General features: G+C 35.9%; 1 protein-coding gene across 1 annotated transcript; it reads right to left on the minus strand.

Moving 5' to 3' along the window:
- Nucleotides 1-6,835: 6,835 nt before the first annotated feature.
- LOC127084678 (enhancer of mRNA-decapping protein 4) lies at nucleotides 6,836-17,286 on the minus strand. Its single transcript, XM_051025172.1, has 12 exons — nucleotides 16,184-17,286; nucleotides 15,238-15,287; nucleotides 15,000-15,156; nucleotides 14,676-14,894; nucleotides 13,974-14,102; nucleotides 12,113-13,699; nucleotides 11,241-11,600; nucleotides 11,000-11,119; nucleotides 10,713-10,883; nucleotides 9,113-9,271; nucleotides 8,874-8,999; nucleotides 6,836-7,268 (listed from the first exon to the last, which is right to left on the minus strand). The coding sequence occupies exons 1-12, from the start codon at nucleotides 16,997-16,999 to the stop codon at nucleotides 6,960-6,962; spliced, it is 4,203 nt and encodes a 1,400-aa protein (XP_050881129.1). The 5' UTR covers nucleotides 17,000-17,286; the 3' UTR covers nucleotides 6,836-6,959.
- Nucleotides 17,287-17,559: the final 273 nt, after the last annotated feature.

Here is a 17,559-nt window from a genome sequence, read left to right on the forward strand (position 1 = left end):
TATTATTCTCTCATTTTTGTATTAATGATAGTCATGATAAAACTATAAAAATAATTTAGTAAAATCATTATTTTTTTATATTTATACTATATCACATTATATTTTTTATTTTAAAATAAGGATGACAACTGAACTAGAAAAAATACCGAATAAGATAAAAAACTAAAACAGAAATGACAACTGGATTTGCAAAATAAGTAAAATAAAATTTTAAATAGGGATGACTACAAAACCTGTAAAAAAAATATAAAGAAATTTTGCAAAGAGATACATATAATATAGACATGGACAGGAATAGTAATCCAAAAAAATATGAAAATTTTAGTCCCACACATAAACATGCACAATATATTTATATATTTATTATTTTTGTTATTTAATAATATATCTATAAATTTAAAAGAATATATGATTATTGTTGTTAAACTATTACATATTTTAATATAACGGTTTCTTTATTAATTTTCATTAAAAATAAATTTTGTTATGATAACAATTTAAAAGATATAATATATTAATTTTTTATTTAAAATAATCATTTTTTTAAATTTAAATATTAAAATAAATCAATTTTCAAATTAATTACCGAAATAACCACATTTCATTACTGATGCGATAGTTGAACTGGCGCATCTAATTAACATTCAAAGAAGGCGCTCAAGCCATTGGCGCATGCATGCAATGCAAATGAGGTTAGTCGTCAATGGCATAGGCGCATGCACGCCTTGAAGCCACATGCATTGGCACATGCATATACTACATCAGTGTATGCGCCAATGCATGTGGCACATTCACTTTCCATTTTTTTTTAATTTTAAATTTTAAATTTTATAATTATAATTAGTTAAATTAAATACTTAAATTAAAAAGTATATTATATTATAAAATAAAAATACATAAAATTAACAATAAAATCAATGACTTGCCCGATTGAAACACCTCCATGTTCCACATGCAGGTGTGTTAGCGTGTCTTCGAGGTCTCTCACGATTTCCCTGAGGTGTTTGGGGTCTTTCAGTGATGACATGATGCAATGGTGGCTGGTGTGAAGGTCTCATGGAATGTCCAGCGGTATTTGATAGATTTGTCATCATTTGTCCTCAATAGCCGAGGGATTATTGTCAACGGCACTTCCGTAATTGAGTTCGGTATCCATGTTGTCGTAGTTGAGTTGTTGTGGTTGGGTGGATTGTGGACGGTATGGTTTCCTGAATAGGGACATTGAATCGTTTTATAAACGAAGCAATGGTTCTTGTGGTGTATTAAAGTCAAACAATTATTTAGTGTTATGGCGATAGGATGTTTGGGTGTTCATTTGTGGGGGGCTATGATGGCATGACGTTGAATTCTATTTACCGTCTGGGCTATAGACCGTTGTGGTGGTTGTGTATGATTGTTGGTGGTTAGGGTTTGATTCTTGGTTTTGAGTTTGCGTGTCTGGCATGAATTGGTTGCGAGGTTGGGTGTTTGGTGGTTGGGTGTAGATGGTAGGGTAATGGTGTGAGGTTGGTCGTTGGATTTGGTTGGGTTGACATTGTTATTGGCGGGGATTTGTTGTCGGGCATTTGATGATGAAGCTCATTGGCGTGGATCAATCAAATACATTGGCTCAGACACAAACGGTGGCGTTGTAACCGACTTAAACCATGTCATAGAATGTTGAGTTGGTCTAGCATCATGTATGACTGGTTCGTTTAAGATGTGTTGTTGTTGATTCCTCCAATGACGATACATCTCTTTTGCGAAGTCTCTCCAATCAGAATAATCTCATTAGTCATCGACTCTTTGTTGATGTCAATCTCCCAAACACGTTGGAGATTCTGGAATTTGTTGTTGCATGCCGAACTGCAATTTTACACGGTCACTCTGGTGCATCTCCACAATGGTGAACCGGATAATTGGTGTTTATGTTGTCCAAACAGCATCATCATCATGGTTAACCTGATAATCAAGGCTCAAATATGGCCTCCAAATAAATTGTACAAGAATATGACATGATTAGATAAAATTTTGTCTCAGTTAATAGGCGATGAAATTTTGTCTGTCATTATCGACAATCCGTCGTTAAAGGTGAGTATGATAATCTCGCATATTGTAACACAATACAACTATACTCCATCATACAAGAAGGCTTGGATAGCTAGGACTAAAGCGGTTGAAAAGTGTTTGGCAATTGGGAGGAGTCGTACAAACAACTTCCAAAATACTTTATGGATCTTAAACATTATGCTTTAGGGACTATTGTCAATTTGGAAACGTTGTCGGCGTATACCCCAGGTGGGACCTGTGCTATTGATAATGGAATATTCCACCGACTCTTCTGGACGTATCAACCATGCATCAAAGGTTTTGTTTTCTGTAAACCTATTATACAAATTGATGGTACATGGTTGTACGAGAAATATAAAAGAACGCTACTGATGGTAGTGACAGAAGATGGCAACATCAACATTTTACCAATCGTCTTTGCCTTAGTTGGAGGGGAGACTGTTGAGAGATGGAGTTTTTCCTAAAAAATCTCTGATTGCACGTTACTCCTCAGCCTAACTTATGTTAGATCTCAGAACGACGTCCTTCAATAGTGAATGCCTACAAAAACACTGATAATGGCTGGCAGGATCCTCTGTCGACGTATGTCTACTGCATTAGACATATTGAAAGAGATTGAAGGAAAATGAAGAAAAATAGAAGGAGGATAAAAAATTGTGTGAAAAATCATGGGAGATGTGTATAGATCAACATACATGTCTGCGCCATTGCCCTAGGCGCCACACACACATGGCACATGCATGCGTCAATGCATGCGGCGCACACTCACATACTCACATGCATGCGCCAATAGCTTGGGCGCCTCCTTTAAATGATAATTAGATGCGGCAGTTCATCTGACGCATCAGTAATGAAAGTTGGTTATTTCGATAATTAATTCAAAAAATTGATTATTTTAGGATTTAAATTAAAAAAAAGTGTTTATTTAAAAAAATTCTAACATTTTATTATTTATTTATTTATTTTTATTATAAATAAGGGTACAGTTACTTAGGTGTCCATAGCATATAGAAAAAGGTATACATTAATGTGCAAGCAAATATGGATACGAATTCGGATAAATCGCAGCTACGCTCAAACTTTACATAGTATAGTATTCGTATAAATCGCAGCTATGCTCAAACTTTATTCGCATGCTCAAACATTACATAGTACTAGTCATCAGTTCTTGTTATTTTGGGACGGATGAATTAAGAAAATAAAACTATAGTTTAAATTTTAAACACAATTAATGTGTGTGCGCCTTTAAGGTAAATTACTTGGACAGAGGAAAAGAGTCAAGGGAATTTAAACCTTCAGGTGAACAGATAAAAAGGCAATAAAAGTTAGATGAGTCTGAAAAACTGTAAATATAGTGGCAAACCGTTGATCTCTTTCGCTCTTACTCAACAATTGTCATGTAAAACTCATGAAAGGAGCAACGATAACAAATTCAAATCACCAAAGTGCATGCAAACAATGCTTAATTGTCACGTAAACCTTGATACCACATAACCCTTTTTTAAAATGACTGAGTAATATTTAAGAAAACAGACATGCAGACAATGATTTTTCTCCTTTCATTAGGGCCCTCTGAATTTTTTATCCTACTTTATGGGATGAAAATTCATCCTATAGAAAATTCAATATGAATTTTAGATTTCAGATATATATCTAAGAATTCACCCAACAACATTTTATGACATATTAAATGAGTGTCACTCTAAAGTAAAATAAAATTTTATTTCGGAGATGCATCATTGGGTATTTTCAACAAATATATTAATATTTGAACAGTCCATTGAATATTCTGGAGATGCATTTACGGAGGTTTAGGGCGGGATTTTGAAATATTTGTCATCTTTGCATGTTAGATATTTTCGAAGACGCATTTCCAGAATAAATTGATAAAACACTCATCTGCATAATCACATACTCATACTTGTTTTTCACGACAAACTCTTTCCAAAAATCCTTCTATTCTTAGTTAACATTTCACTCTAAATCTTCATCTTGTGTTTCATCAAATTAAAATGAGCAAAAGATGTTGGAATTACAGGTAAAAATCATTCATTTCAAATCTCATTTTGATCATATTAAATTTGTTTTAGACTGAGAAAACGTACGCTGAATCTGGATATGCATCTTCAGATTCTGTATGAAATCTTCCGGAGATACATCTTTGTAGCGTGTTTATTCTCATTTTTCCAACTATGTTTATATTTTAGTAGATTTTGAGTATTTTACTGTAAATGTTTTCACTAGATATGGTGCATCCCGATGTTTTCCCCGAACAATTTGTGTCTCCGGATGTCAAAGGTGTTGTTGTGAATGAGGTGAATGTTGGTAACCAATTTAAAAATGATCAAGAGTTTGAATTTTTTGATCACATGCTTCAATGAATTCGTACGGAGGCCTCCAAACTGGGATTTGGTGTGGTAATCGAAAAATCTGATAATTGTTCAGATATAAGAGGTGCATTTGTGACAATGGCATATGAAAGAAGTGAGAAATATATACCTCATCTCCTGAATTTTAAACGAGATGACATTGATTCACGAAAATGTAAGTGTCTCTTTAAGTTGCGTGGTTATATGTTGGCAAATAAGAAATAGAAATTTAATATCATGTGTGGTTTACATAGCCATGACATATGTGAAAACTTAGTCAGACATCCAATTGTGTGTTGTCTCATGCCGAAAGAGAAGGAATGTGTTTCTAACATGACATTGAATTTAATTCAACCAAAAAACATACTTGCAACTTTGAAACGTAAAAGACCCGAAAATATCTCAAATATCAAGCAAGTGTACAATATCCAGTACCAAATTAACAAGGCGCTAAGGGGGGATAGAAGTAAAATGCAACAATTATTGAAACTTTTGAATGATAAAAATTATGTCTCCAAATACCGAATGTGAGAGGATGGACTAACCGTTAGAGATATATTTTGTACTCATCCTCATTCCATCAAATTCTTTAACATGTTTTTTATTGTGCTCATCATTGATTCAACGTATAAGACCAACAAGTATAAACTTCCACTATTGAAGATGGTTGGTGTTACCTCTACTGAGAAGATCTATTTGAACGAATCGTCAATGTTGAGGGTGACAGTAATTGCGGTTTTCGAGTTGTTTCGACTTTACTCGGTAAAGGAGAAGATAATCACACACTTGTCCGCCGTCAACTTATCCATGAGTTGGGGATCCATAAAGAATTATACACACAGCTTTATAAAAAGAAAAAAATTTCATGCAATTTATAAGTCTCTTGTTCCTTGCATTAGTGGACTGGCGTCGGAGAAAAAATGGATGTGATTCTCTGAAATGGATAATCTCATAGAAAGTGTGTATGATATAGTGTATTAATTTTACAACATAGAATTTTCTGGAAAAAAACTCTCACTACGCACCACCCCACCTCAAAATCCAAATGATATTATTATTTGTATTGGGTGACTTTCAAAATCACGGCACTTTGTTCAAGTTTATTTAAAATCGAGATGCCCTATACCACTTACATCAGTGGAGTGGACAACTCATTCAAAAACAAAAGTCTGGACTTGATCGAACCGATTTGTGGAAAGGATTAGTGACATTGAAAGAGAATCAAATGCTGAAAAGTCAAAGGGGTGACCACTCATACTTATAGATTTAGCTGATGACAAATCTTTCAATTCATTTTAATTTTTCGTCATCAATTAATTGTATGTAATTGTGTATTAATATTAATGAAATGTAATATATACAAGTTCTATTTTCTATTTTTTTCCTATATAGATATAAGTGTATCGGAGATGCATCTCTAAAACCTCCACCGATAAAAGATAGAACTTTTGAGGTTCATATTTGTATGTAACTTCTATAAATATAGGCTTATATTTTTTATTTCATACAAATAGAAATGTCATAAATGAACATTATCTAGTACGTCGCAAATGTCTCATTTTTCAATGCGACACTCGTGCAAAAATTTAAGATCAGTAAGTACATCTCTTTTGCAGATCTGCAATACGAAATACAAAATCTCCAACCTTAAGAGATAATTAAAAAATTGTGAAACTCGAGTACCGTTTACCATCGATTAACAACGAACGCAATATTGAGTTCAACAACTATGAACTCAAAACGGGTGCAGATTTAAGGACTATGTGGCATATATTTTTCTGTTTCGAAACAAAATCGATCAAGATGAAAACGATAATTTCAAAATCAATCAAAGATATTGTGAATATGTTTAAGCATCCACCTGAATATTTAAATTGAATATCTAATTTTACATTAACATCACTTATTTAATGCTGATTTTATGTAATGAATGATAAATTTATTTTAACAAAATATAACTTTTGGATTTTCTACTTTGGTTTCTATTTTAGTCCGTTTCAGAGATGCATCAACGGACAAATTTCATAGATAAATTTCATAGATGCATCAACGGATCAAAAAATAGCCAAACTTCTAGACCGATACTAAAGAAGAAAAAAGGTGTGCCCTTAATTCCCATCATAACTCAATGAGATATTATAGTAATTGAAAATAGAGGTAGTAATAAATAGACAACCATATAATACACAGTTAAATACAGAAATCTGAGAGAAATCGAACATGTTTATAAACCACTTTCAGATAATAGAAAACTAGCTTATTTGCTTGTATATGAACACTTGTAGTTGCAAACTTCGTTAGACAAAAATATAACTTCCTTCCCTACATCATAATCCTGTTCGAGCTGACACGTGTCAAAATTAAAAACGAAACAGTATCTAAATTGAAACAGAAAAGAACTATGTCCAGGTGAATAATTGACATAATTGACAGATGAAACTTTACTGATTTTGACCCTTTCAATGAAACTCACAGCTTTGTACAAAATTCCAATCGTACTAGAAGAGATCAAAGACAAATTTGCTCAGTTCTATAAATAAATCATTTACATGTCGTAAGCATGGAGTTGATGACATGCAATAAAAGGCGGGTACTTGAAAGATCAGCACCGGTGATTGTAGGCAAGCTACGTTGATGATTCAGTATTTGATAGACTTGTTCGAATATGGGCCGGACATGCATTGTTATCATCGGATCTGAGGGATTAATGGCAGTAGCCACATCTGTCATCCATGCGATCTTTCGGGACATGTCGTTGTTAATATCACACGCCAACTGCTGCAAAAGAGAAAGCACTACACCTTGGCTTAAGGGAAGAGGAACCATTGACAAAAGTCTATGTAAATCAACCTGCACATCACAAATGAAGTGATTCTCTCAATGGTTAAATTGCACATACAAAACAGCACGAGACTCAATCTAATGCTTGGCTGAAATAAGGGCCAATGAAATGCTATAAATTAAGTCAATGCTCTCAGAATTAAGTATATTTAAACCACCCTCAGAATTAAGTTTATTTAAACCACTCCCTCGCAAAAATATTCTCCATAATGCACCACACAAACCACTTGTCTTAACATGATGTAGGTTCTGATTGTATATTTGCAGTAAAGGTCAAAAGGAGAGCTTTCGTCAGCAACAACAATTCCAGAACAAAGGAAAATGTGATAGGGAGAACTGGATGATAATGATAGACTGTAATCATGTTGACAATTCATAGGCTAACTCAAGTTGAACCAGATTGCAAACGACCGACTTTTAGGCTATGTTTGGATATTTTAAAATGAATGGAGCGGAATGGAAACAGAGTGGATTAATGGTTCCATGCCATTGTTTGGATATTTTAAGACGGAACAAAGTCATTTTCTCGTTCCACCGAAATGAGAAGGTAAGAAAATGGTGAAAAGTACGAAATAGATACCACTCCATTCCGCCGAAATCTGAAGGTAAGAAAATGGTGGAAAGTGTTTGGAATAGATATGACCCGAAATCAGAAGGTAAGAAAATAGTGGAAAGTGATGGAATAAATACCACTCCATTCCACTTCACTCCGTTCGATTTTAACTAATCCAAATTTTTGTTCTATTCCATCACATTCCGTCAATCCAAACAAAGCCTCGGGTTTTTACACAACTCCCTTTTCTGAAGGTAGTTTTTGGTTGGGTTTATTTCATTGTTTTTCTTTTGAAAGGGGAGGACCAAAATCACTCTTCTTCAATTTTTGGTCCATGGAGATTTGGGCGAGAGATGTGTTTATAAAATTTTACAAAAGTCACTCTTCTTCATTGTCTTTGGTCCATGGATATCTTACAAAAGTTTAAAAAGTAATGTAATACTTTCCCCACACTAAATCCCTCCTCAACTAAATAAAATATCTCATTGAATGCTTACCCTCTGCTCCATTAAAATTTCTACACACCCTAATCCGATCCAGGGAAATGATTAAAGAAACGCATTCTAACAGGAGAGAACTGTCTGTTAAATTTAAAATAAGGAAACATTTCGGGCATACCTGAGAGCATAACCATGATACAATAGATACATCACTTCTATGCAATGCTGCAATAAATACCCTAATCCCTTTTCTGAAGGTAGTTTTTGGTTGGGTTTATTTCATTGTTTTTCTTTTGAAAGGGGAGGACCAAAATCACTCTTCTTCAATTTTTGGTCCATGGAGATTTGGGCAAGAGATGTGTTTATAAAATTTTACAAAAGTCACTCTTCTTCATTGTTTTTGGTCCATGGATATCTTACAAAAGTTTAAAAAGTAATGTAATACTTTCCCCACACTAAATCCCTCCTCAACTAAATAAAATATCTCATTGAATGCTTACCCTCTACTCCATTAAAATTTCTACACACCCTAATCCGATCCAGGGAAATGATTAAAGAAACGCATTCTAACAGGAGAGAACTGTCTGTTAAATTTAAAATAAGGAAACATTTCGGGCATACCTGAGAGCATAACCATGATACAATAGATACATCACTTCTATGCAATGCTGCAATAAATGCCTCCTCATATTTCCGTTCAGAAATCAATCTTGATAGCTCCTTTGTGGGATCTAGAGGCGCCTCAACCTGATTTGCATAACAAAGATGCAATTGTCATTACTACCATATAAATCAATAGTATGGCCATCTGTCGATCCCTATCGACAAAAAAGACCAGCAATAGTTAGCCAAGTTCCAACCTTTTCATGAAGTAATGGACCATTGTTCAGCTGGATGGGCAGAGTACTCAATGTGCCTGAGCTTGTTCTTGAGGTTGCAAGTGACATTAGCTTTCTCTGGCCCTCGAGCACTTCTCTACTCAAGGTTTGAGTAACTGATGAAGCTGAATTAATGGAATCCTGCCAAAAACATCAAGAGAAATAAATACCAACATTGAGATACAAAGACATTGGCAACCCATATAAGGGTACCATGTCCAAAACTCAACCAATCACTCCAATTCAGCTCATGAGAAATATATCACCTTGAGTATAACCTAAGAAACTATTAGTTCTTAGAAAATGATTCTACGACACAACCATACATCAAGCAGAACATGAAAGTCAGCAAACAAGCGGCCATATGTGGACCATGGCAGAAAACCAAAAACCCGACATACCAGTATTGGCGGACCATGGCGGAAAGCAAAAATCCGACACACCAGCATTGACGGACCATGGTGGAAAGCCAAAACTCCGACATACCAGCATTGACGGACCATGGCGGAAAGCCAAAAATCCGACATACCAGCCGACATATGGCACCGCCATCCTCTATGTTGTCAAGAGCCGCTATAGTATACCATTGTGGTGGTAGGGTTTTATGCGACCCTTTTGGTCTGCTAGTAATAGCAGGTGTTGTGGCCACTAATTACTGCCGCAAACAGCTATCATGTCCACTATTAGGGTTTCGGAATAAATTCCTCAAATTCTTTTAAGAGAATAAGTTTCAATCCGAACCCTTTTAAGAGTAACGTTGTGTTCTTCATTTTGTTATGTTCCTGCTCAAACAATCATTTTGTTCTTCCTACCTTTAGTTTAGTTTTGTTATGTTCTCCTCATCTTAAGTTGTATTACTCTATATGTTAGGTTCTTTAACTTTTTCTTATCCCTAGGTTATTTTTAACTATTAAGTATGAAAGTCTCTTTAACTTCGTATATTTTTCTATTTTTTAATATTTATGTTTACTTCATCAACTGCTTTTTCGTCTTTGCAATAGCAGCTATCCCCTATAGCACTATAGCATTTTATGATGGTGCCCTGCAAATGCTGTCTGAGATTAATAACATAGGCCCATCCTTCACAAATTGGCCATAACTATTTTCCAAAAATCCACCTCTGATATCTGCCATGGCCAAATATGTGACAACACTGATGCTGGAGGTGTGAAGCCCCTAGTACGCTCAAGATACAACGGGCATAAATAGATGCAAAACTTATAATTGCAGAATATCTTCTTTTCAACTGCAACAGAAGATAGACTACCAAATTGCAATAAATATGCAATTATATCCAGATTCCACTATAGTAGAGTGTCAACCCTAACCCACTATAAGCCAAACTATTCATAAAAATAAGCAACATTTAATATATTTTATTAAGGTGTAATGTTTTGAAATCCAAATTAGTTACTCTTCATTATTTCTCCCGGCATTAATTTCTCTGACCATCTTCCGAGACTCATTAACACATCCATATCTCCCTTGAATAAAATGTTCAAAATACCACTGAACTTTTTTCAAATGGCAAGAAGGTTGCTACAAAATGTCCCCAAATGAACAAGTATACTCAGTTACTCACCCTTAGAGTCATTGCCAATGAAGTAGGCCCAGATTCAAGGCGTTGTTGCACTGCATTTGAATGTTCAGCCATGCCTTTCTGGAATGTAGCATCCACTTGCTCAAACATGGTTTTGCAGGAGATCTCAAATGCAGGAACCACTGATGTTTCAAAACTGGATTTGAGTGCATCCTACATATGAAATCATTTCATTCGTGAATAAAACCTACCTCATGAAATCACAAAAAGCACTGAATCCAACTATAAATTAAAACAAAACTCAACTCATTTAAACATTAGTGACATACCTGAAGCGCCTGTTTGGCAGTTGTCTGAAACTGTGCTTGGATATGCCTAGCTACGGTAGCTTCGAGTTTTGAATTAACTGATTTATCAAGTTGATTCACTGCCTTGTCGCCCACTCCTCTCTAGCGCATTAAGTGCCAATTAGATCCCAGCAAGACAATTTCATTGTGTTCATCCTGATTTCTACTACTGTCCAAAAAATATCTAATTTCTACTCATAAAGATCAAAGATGATGTACAAACCTGGAAGGATTCCACTATAGTAGAGGATATTATTTTCTCAATAGTAGGAGACATTGAACGAATTACAGCTTGCCCAACTGAAGCCATTTCCTTCTTTATAGTTTTCTCCAATATTGCTGGTAGATCCTTGTTCGTGAAGTTAGTAATCAAACCTGTAACATGTTGAATACGGTCTCGTAACAACTTTTCATTTTTTGCATTCTCCTCTTGAATTCTAGCCCACAAAGCATCAGCATTGGACTTGACAGCTTTTTCCATGCTTCTCCCTAGGGCGGCTTCAAGCCTTCTACCCTCTTTGGTAACTGGAACTGCAACCGTCATTGTCATTTGTTTCTGCATCTCCTTTTGCATTGTCAATAACTGCCAAATAAAAAGACAATGGACTATTGATGAGTAAAATTTCCCAAATACACAATACAAATCTGTAATGTCACTTGATTACATTTTGTTTATTCAGCCATTGAAAAAAGTAAAAAAGCAGTGTACAACATATACAATTTACGCTTTCCTCAAGGCCTTGACATAAAGAAATAAAAGCTCGTCTAGATGGGTATTTTCAAACAAACAGGTATTTCTAAAGAAGCTAAAGGCTCTCGCATCTAGAGAGAAAAATGGGAAAAACTGTTTTCAGATTTTTTTTCCAAGAAAACTTCATTACCATTTCAGAGAGGGTGGGATTAACTTAAGCCCTGAAGAATACAACCATAGGAAGTTTTTTGGTGAAAATGTATTTATTGCAGTTTTGCCTTTTATAAAAGCTTATTAATTAGCACTGTCACAAAAGTTCTATCTAAATACCTTCTAATGCATTAAAATATAGCAGGGCATTTATTAGCCGTGCATCGTCAACAGTAATTAACTCGAGCAATCACCTGATTGAGTGAATCTTGCATTGCCATAATTTGAGGCAAACCATTTTCAGTAGATGGGAGATTTGAAATTCCATTTGGCTCATTGGACGAATCAGTTGAATTGCATACACTTGGAGATGGGGAAGACGGACCTGTTGGTTGAGGATTTTTACCTTTTTGTCTCTTTCCTTTTGTATTAGAAGAAGGTGACGGTGGTACTACCGCTGATGTAGATGAGTCGGAAACCTTTTCATGGACATCTTTTGGCAAGTCTTGAAGTCCATCCTCGGCTGCATTAGAGGGTTGTGCCAGTGAATCCCCTCCAGTAGAATCAACCTGTCCGGGTTCCTCTGTAATGTAAGTTTCCCCACCTATCGCACAAAATTCTCGGGCCACCTCATTGCCAAGATCAGAAGCCTGAGAGCAAAAGAATTTTTCTTTGCCATCAGAAACTGGGTTTTGTTGTGGCCCCTGCCTTCCAAATTCATCATTTTGATTAGGCCTTGCCTCACCTACCACTTTCACCTCTACTTCTGCATTACCCACATCCTGGATCTTAGTTTCTAGTTCACTCATTCTATCGATCATATTAGTCTCAGACGGGGAACTGGCTTTTGTTATCTCAGATGGTGTAACCAGATGAGTTGGTTGCTTAAACACGACAGAAGGGCTAAGTACACTAGAAATGTCATCTTGTTTGATTTTATTTTCATCATTCTTTGAATCACTATTCAATTGGTCGGACAAGTTCCGGTGAATGGTATCCATTTGTCTTTCAACTGAATAATCATTAAGAGCTTGGTCCCCAACATGATCGCTCAAGTTAGATTGTGGATTCCTGAAATCAGAAAGCTTCCTGGACAACCTTGGGCTCAAAGGAAGAGGTGGAGAAGGAACACAAACAATATTAGCATCACTACTAGAAGGAACCAATGTAACAGTTTTAGCTTCACTGTTTGAACTGCTGATTTCTCTAGAAATAGGTGCCTCAATATGACCCGAACTTAAAGGGTATCTTGCCACAAGACCACTCTCAGTGCTACTTGCTTGCATAGTTATTTTGGGAGTAGAACTAGGTAAAGGCATCTCAGATGTTCTACCTGCAGACGAGTCTAAAGAGGCGAACCCTTCAGCAATAACTGCATCTCGTGAAACATTGGAATCTAACCTATCTAGTCCTGCATGTTCCAATGGCGGAGGCAAGCATTGTGCTAAATCCAAGGCATACTGCTGAATAGCCAATGTCTGAACACAATAAACCTGAACAATATGTTCGCCATGAGGCAAAATATCACTTGTTCCAGTAAAACTCAGAATAGGCATGGTGACGGTAAACTCGGCTATATAATCCATGTGAGTTGATTCGGGATTAGGACCATATCCTAAGTGCACAGCATATATAGCATTCCTCTGTGCATTAGCAAGTAAAAGCAGACCTGCATAAGGCAATGCTGCAACTTGATTAAAGAATGCATCCTTAAGAGACGGCCCAGCTGAACTCTTCAACTCCAAAGTCTGAGTACATTTCCAAGATTCAGTATTGCTTGGGAGCAGCCAACCTTCTTCATTTGATGATACCCAGAGTTTCACTTCCCGATTTTGCGGTCCCTACACGTGGGTAATGTAAAAACAAGTAAAACAAATATCACGAGAATAGTGACATGCGCATGTAAAAAAAGTTAAGAACTGTGGGGAAATATCGGATAAAAATTATGAACTGCAACCATGTACCACTACAAAAATCATAATTATAAACAACACACAGTTATGCTATAGTGAATAGATATGATCTTCATCACAAAAACTACATTGCAGTGACTTCAGGAAAGACAGATTCAGAGACCTGGTTTGCTATGCCATAAAAAGCTGTTGGCACACTTACCGCTGTGATAAGGACAATATGATTAGGCTGGTGAGGAGCAGTAAAAAACGTAGCGGAAAAAACAGGATGCCCGTCATGAGGTCTCAAAATAGCAAGAGGTTGTGCCTTCCGATCTTCCCATATCTTTATCTGCAACATTTGATTATTGAAGACAGATATAATTACCGCATCATTATAACTAAAGAATAAATAAAAAAGACAGGATATTGGCATGCATGAGGAACAAACACTCGGTTGAGACAATATTCAACTTGATGAAGACAATAGGATGTAATTTTCGGCAAGGAATTTTTCCAATGAAACTAACCTGTACTTTGATAGAAATGTAAGTTGTGTTGGTTTAAAACAAAATAAATTTAAAATGATAATAATATCTCTCTTTTTCCCAGTTTCATATATGTTCTCAACTCTTATCCTTACTAGTTTGTATGTCATTTAGTCTACTATATTCTTTCTCTCCGTTCTTATCTTTCAAGATGCCCACTGCCATTTATTTGGGTTTGATTTTTAGTTAAATACTACAAACTGATGTGCCGAAAGAAAATCACATATGTTCAAAAAACATTCATGCCACTACATTATTTAATCTCATCAGCAAAAATGCTTGAACAAATCTTTTCAGCTTTCAACTAAAAAATTTAATTAAAATTTTTTTTTTAAATGTTGCAGTAATTAATATACTCATAAATAGAAAATACAAACCGTGCCGTCCTGTGATGCAGATACCAGTCGACTTGTCATCCATTGGCACATTGACAAATCAGTGACCTCCCCATCATGTGTTCCTACAAGCTGAACCCCATCAATGAGCTTGTCAAGGGGACATTTCGGAGGATCTTCTGCCACAAAGGCTTCACCATTTCCAATTTTGGTGGTGTCAATTCTCAGAACATGTTTTCCCATACCAACTATCAAAATCTCCTGTATAAAAAATGTTGAATTTATATAACAAGAGTACAAGGGAGAAACTAAAACCATTGCTTTTGGGAATTAGAACAACAAAACAAGATAGTGCGGGACAATTACTTGTTTGTGGCAGTGCCAGCAAATTTGAGGATGTTCAACTTTCTCCTCTCCTACTATTTGAATAGCAATAACAATATTGGCAGTAATTTGAGGCTTATCTTCATCATCTGGACCTTCAGAAATTTTCCATACAAAGACACATCCATCTGTGCCAACACTGTAAAAAAAAAAAACATGTTCCATAATCCATAAACAAACAAATCGGGCCATTAAAAAATTTTCAGGCCACGGAATCTACCTAGCCAGCAAATGAACATCTTCAGCAAAGAACGCCAAGTCTGTGACCCTCTGAGAAGATTTAAAAAGGAGAGATTAATTGGATGATAAGTCTATTAGTCTTTTGGTGGTTATGCCATTAATAACATACATTTACATTGCATTATAGTTGAAAATAACGAAACAGTTAATCAACTTAAAGACAGCAGGCCAGCAAAGACACTTTCAATAAGTAAGAGAACTCTGTTACATTTAACAAATCGCAAAGTTGCTTTTCATACAGAATTATAGCCGCACTTCAAAATAAATTGATTAAATTCAACTAATAAGTAGAGAAGTTCAAGTGAGAAAATCTATCATGGTGTGCTACTCTGCCAATAGTTTGTATCTGTTACTTTAGTCCTATAAATTTGACACTCAATAAAATAATAAGATCCTCATCAATATCATTCACAACCACTTTACCTTTCCAAATTTAGATTGAACTTAAACTTCAAAGGAAATGGTGCATGCCGGTAGCTTAAAAGCTAAGCTTTCTCAAAGCATTGATCGATCCACATATGTATTTTTTAGATTATCAACAAATAACATTAAATTATTTCTTAAGTTCATCTCACTTCATAAAGAAGGCGCTTGGTAGAAGTTAAATAAGCTTAACTTATGACAATAAACAGTAGTATATATATATGTGCTTGAAGAAGCTTCTAAAAATGATATGATGTGTCCATAAACTCTTTTTTTAAGGATAAATCATCAAACAGTTAATAAAGAGTAGAGTCTAACCTAACTTTTTTCTTCAATTGTAGAAAGTTATACATATACGCATAAGAACTCTTATATGATAAGAACCTTTTAAACAAGCATCTAGTTGCTGTTATTAACCCCTAAAGCTATTTTCTCAGTTAGAAGATGATTACAATTACAAGGTAGTAACAAATGAATAAAAGAATGAAGTAATAATAGCAAACCTGAGTGTGGCCTCTAAGCAAAGATCTAACTGCAGTGTGAATGTTAAGCACCCTAATATTCCCCTGTTTCAACCCATAACATATATAAGACTTATTCACAGCAATCTGCCTACCGAGAATCGGATTAGGATCGGACCCATATTTTGTAATGGGAGCAACTTCAAGCTGAGGCTGTACTTCACCGGGCAACCTAACATCCACGTCATACGCAACATGGTCCCCAATCAAGTGCCTTCCCTTAGGAACCTTACTGCTAGGAAGCCGAATCAGAGCGGCAGCGGCTGCATTGGCGGCTGTAATGGAGGCGGCAGAGGCAGAGGGAGTAACCAGTTGCGATGGCGAAGGCAAATTAGCAGCAGCACCGTAATCGGAAGAGAATGGAACAGAGATGGAAACGGGTTGTTGTTGTTGTTGATGTTGTTGATGTTGTTGATGTTGTTGCTGTTGAGGAGGGGCGCTGAGGAGAGCCATTAGACGGGCACCGGCGTTGGGATTGGAAGGTGGAGGGATTGGTTGAGGTTGAAGAGGGGGAGTAGGGAAAGAAAGGGAACGGTGGTGGATTGGGAAATTGTTATGGTGATCGTAGGGGTAGTTGTTGTTGTGGTTGTTGTGGTGGTGAGGGAAAGGTTGAGGAGGGAAAGGACCGGCGGGTGGAGGGTAAGAGGAGGAAGAAGACGGTGGTGGTGAAGGGGTGGAGGGAGGGAATTGAGAAGAAATGATAGGATTAGGGCTAGGGTTAAGGTTAGGGTTTGGGGGATTGAAGAAAGAGTGCATGTCGAAAGGAGTTGGAGGTTGAGGTTGATTGGGATTAGACATCACCAGATTGAATTGAAAGTGAATTTGATAATTGATTGATCAATTCAATCTGATGAGATTGGAGAATATGTGGAGTTTTCTGCAGAATTTGTATGGTGATTCAGATTCAGATTCGGGTACAGAGAAAGTGGGAGAGAGATAGTGCACAGAGAGTGTGTATGTGAGATCTGATTGTGAAGGAAGATGGAGAGATGGGGATTTTCGGTATTCCAAACACTTACTTGCAAGCAGCGATACATGCACTAGACTCAATTACTCCTCAGAATTTCCGTAAAGAATTTTTCATTTTTGCTTCTTTGGTATTATTTATCTACTACTAGTATCTAACAATTACAAATCAATTACATAAATGGCTAAATTGCCCTTTCGGTTCAAATTAACTACATTACTAAAATGACTTTTCAGTAAATAATAAATGTACAAAAATTAAAATTATCTCCTTATCCTATTGAATAACACGTGTTCCTATATTTCCTCTCATATTTTCACACTTATTTGTTTTTACGGCTCTCTCATTCGTTGTTCCTTTCTCTCTCCCATTCTCTTTTATTTTCTCTTTT

Source organism: Lathyrus oleraceus, chromosome 5, assembly GCF_024323335.1.
Source record: "Lathyrus oleraceus cultivar Zhongwan6 chromosome 5, CAAS_Psat_ZW6_1.0, whole genome shotgun sequence".
Taxonomy (NCBI): Eukaryota; Viridiplantae; Streptophyta; class Magnoliopsida; order Fabales; family Fabaceae; genus Lathyrus; species Lathyrus oleraceus.

Bases quoted from the DNA above. Each gene is read 5' to 3' on its own strand.
- LOC127084678 (XM_051025172.1), bottom strand. From the start codon at position 16,999: ATGTCTAATCCCAATCAACCTCAACCTCCAACTCCTTTCGACATGCAC. The intron at 9,272-10,712 runs GTGAGTAACTGA...TGTTTTTGGCAG, and splicing joins CATTGGCAATGACTCTAAGG to GATTCCATTAATTCAGCTTC. The intron at 7,269-8,873 runs GTATGCCCGAAA...TGTGATGTGCAG, and splicing joins TATCATGGTTATGCTCTCAG to GTTGATTTACATAGACTTTT.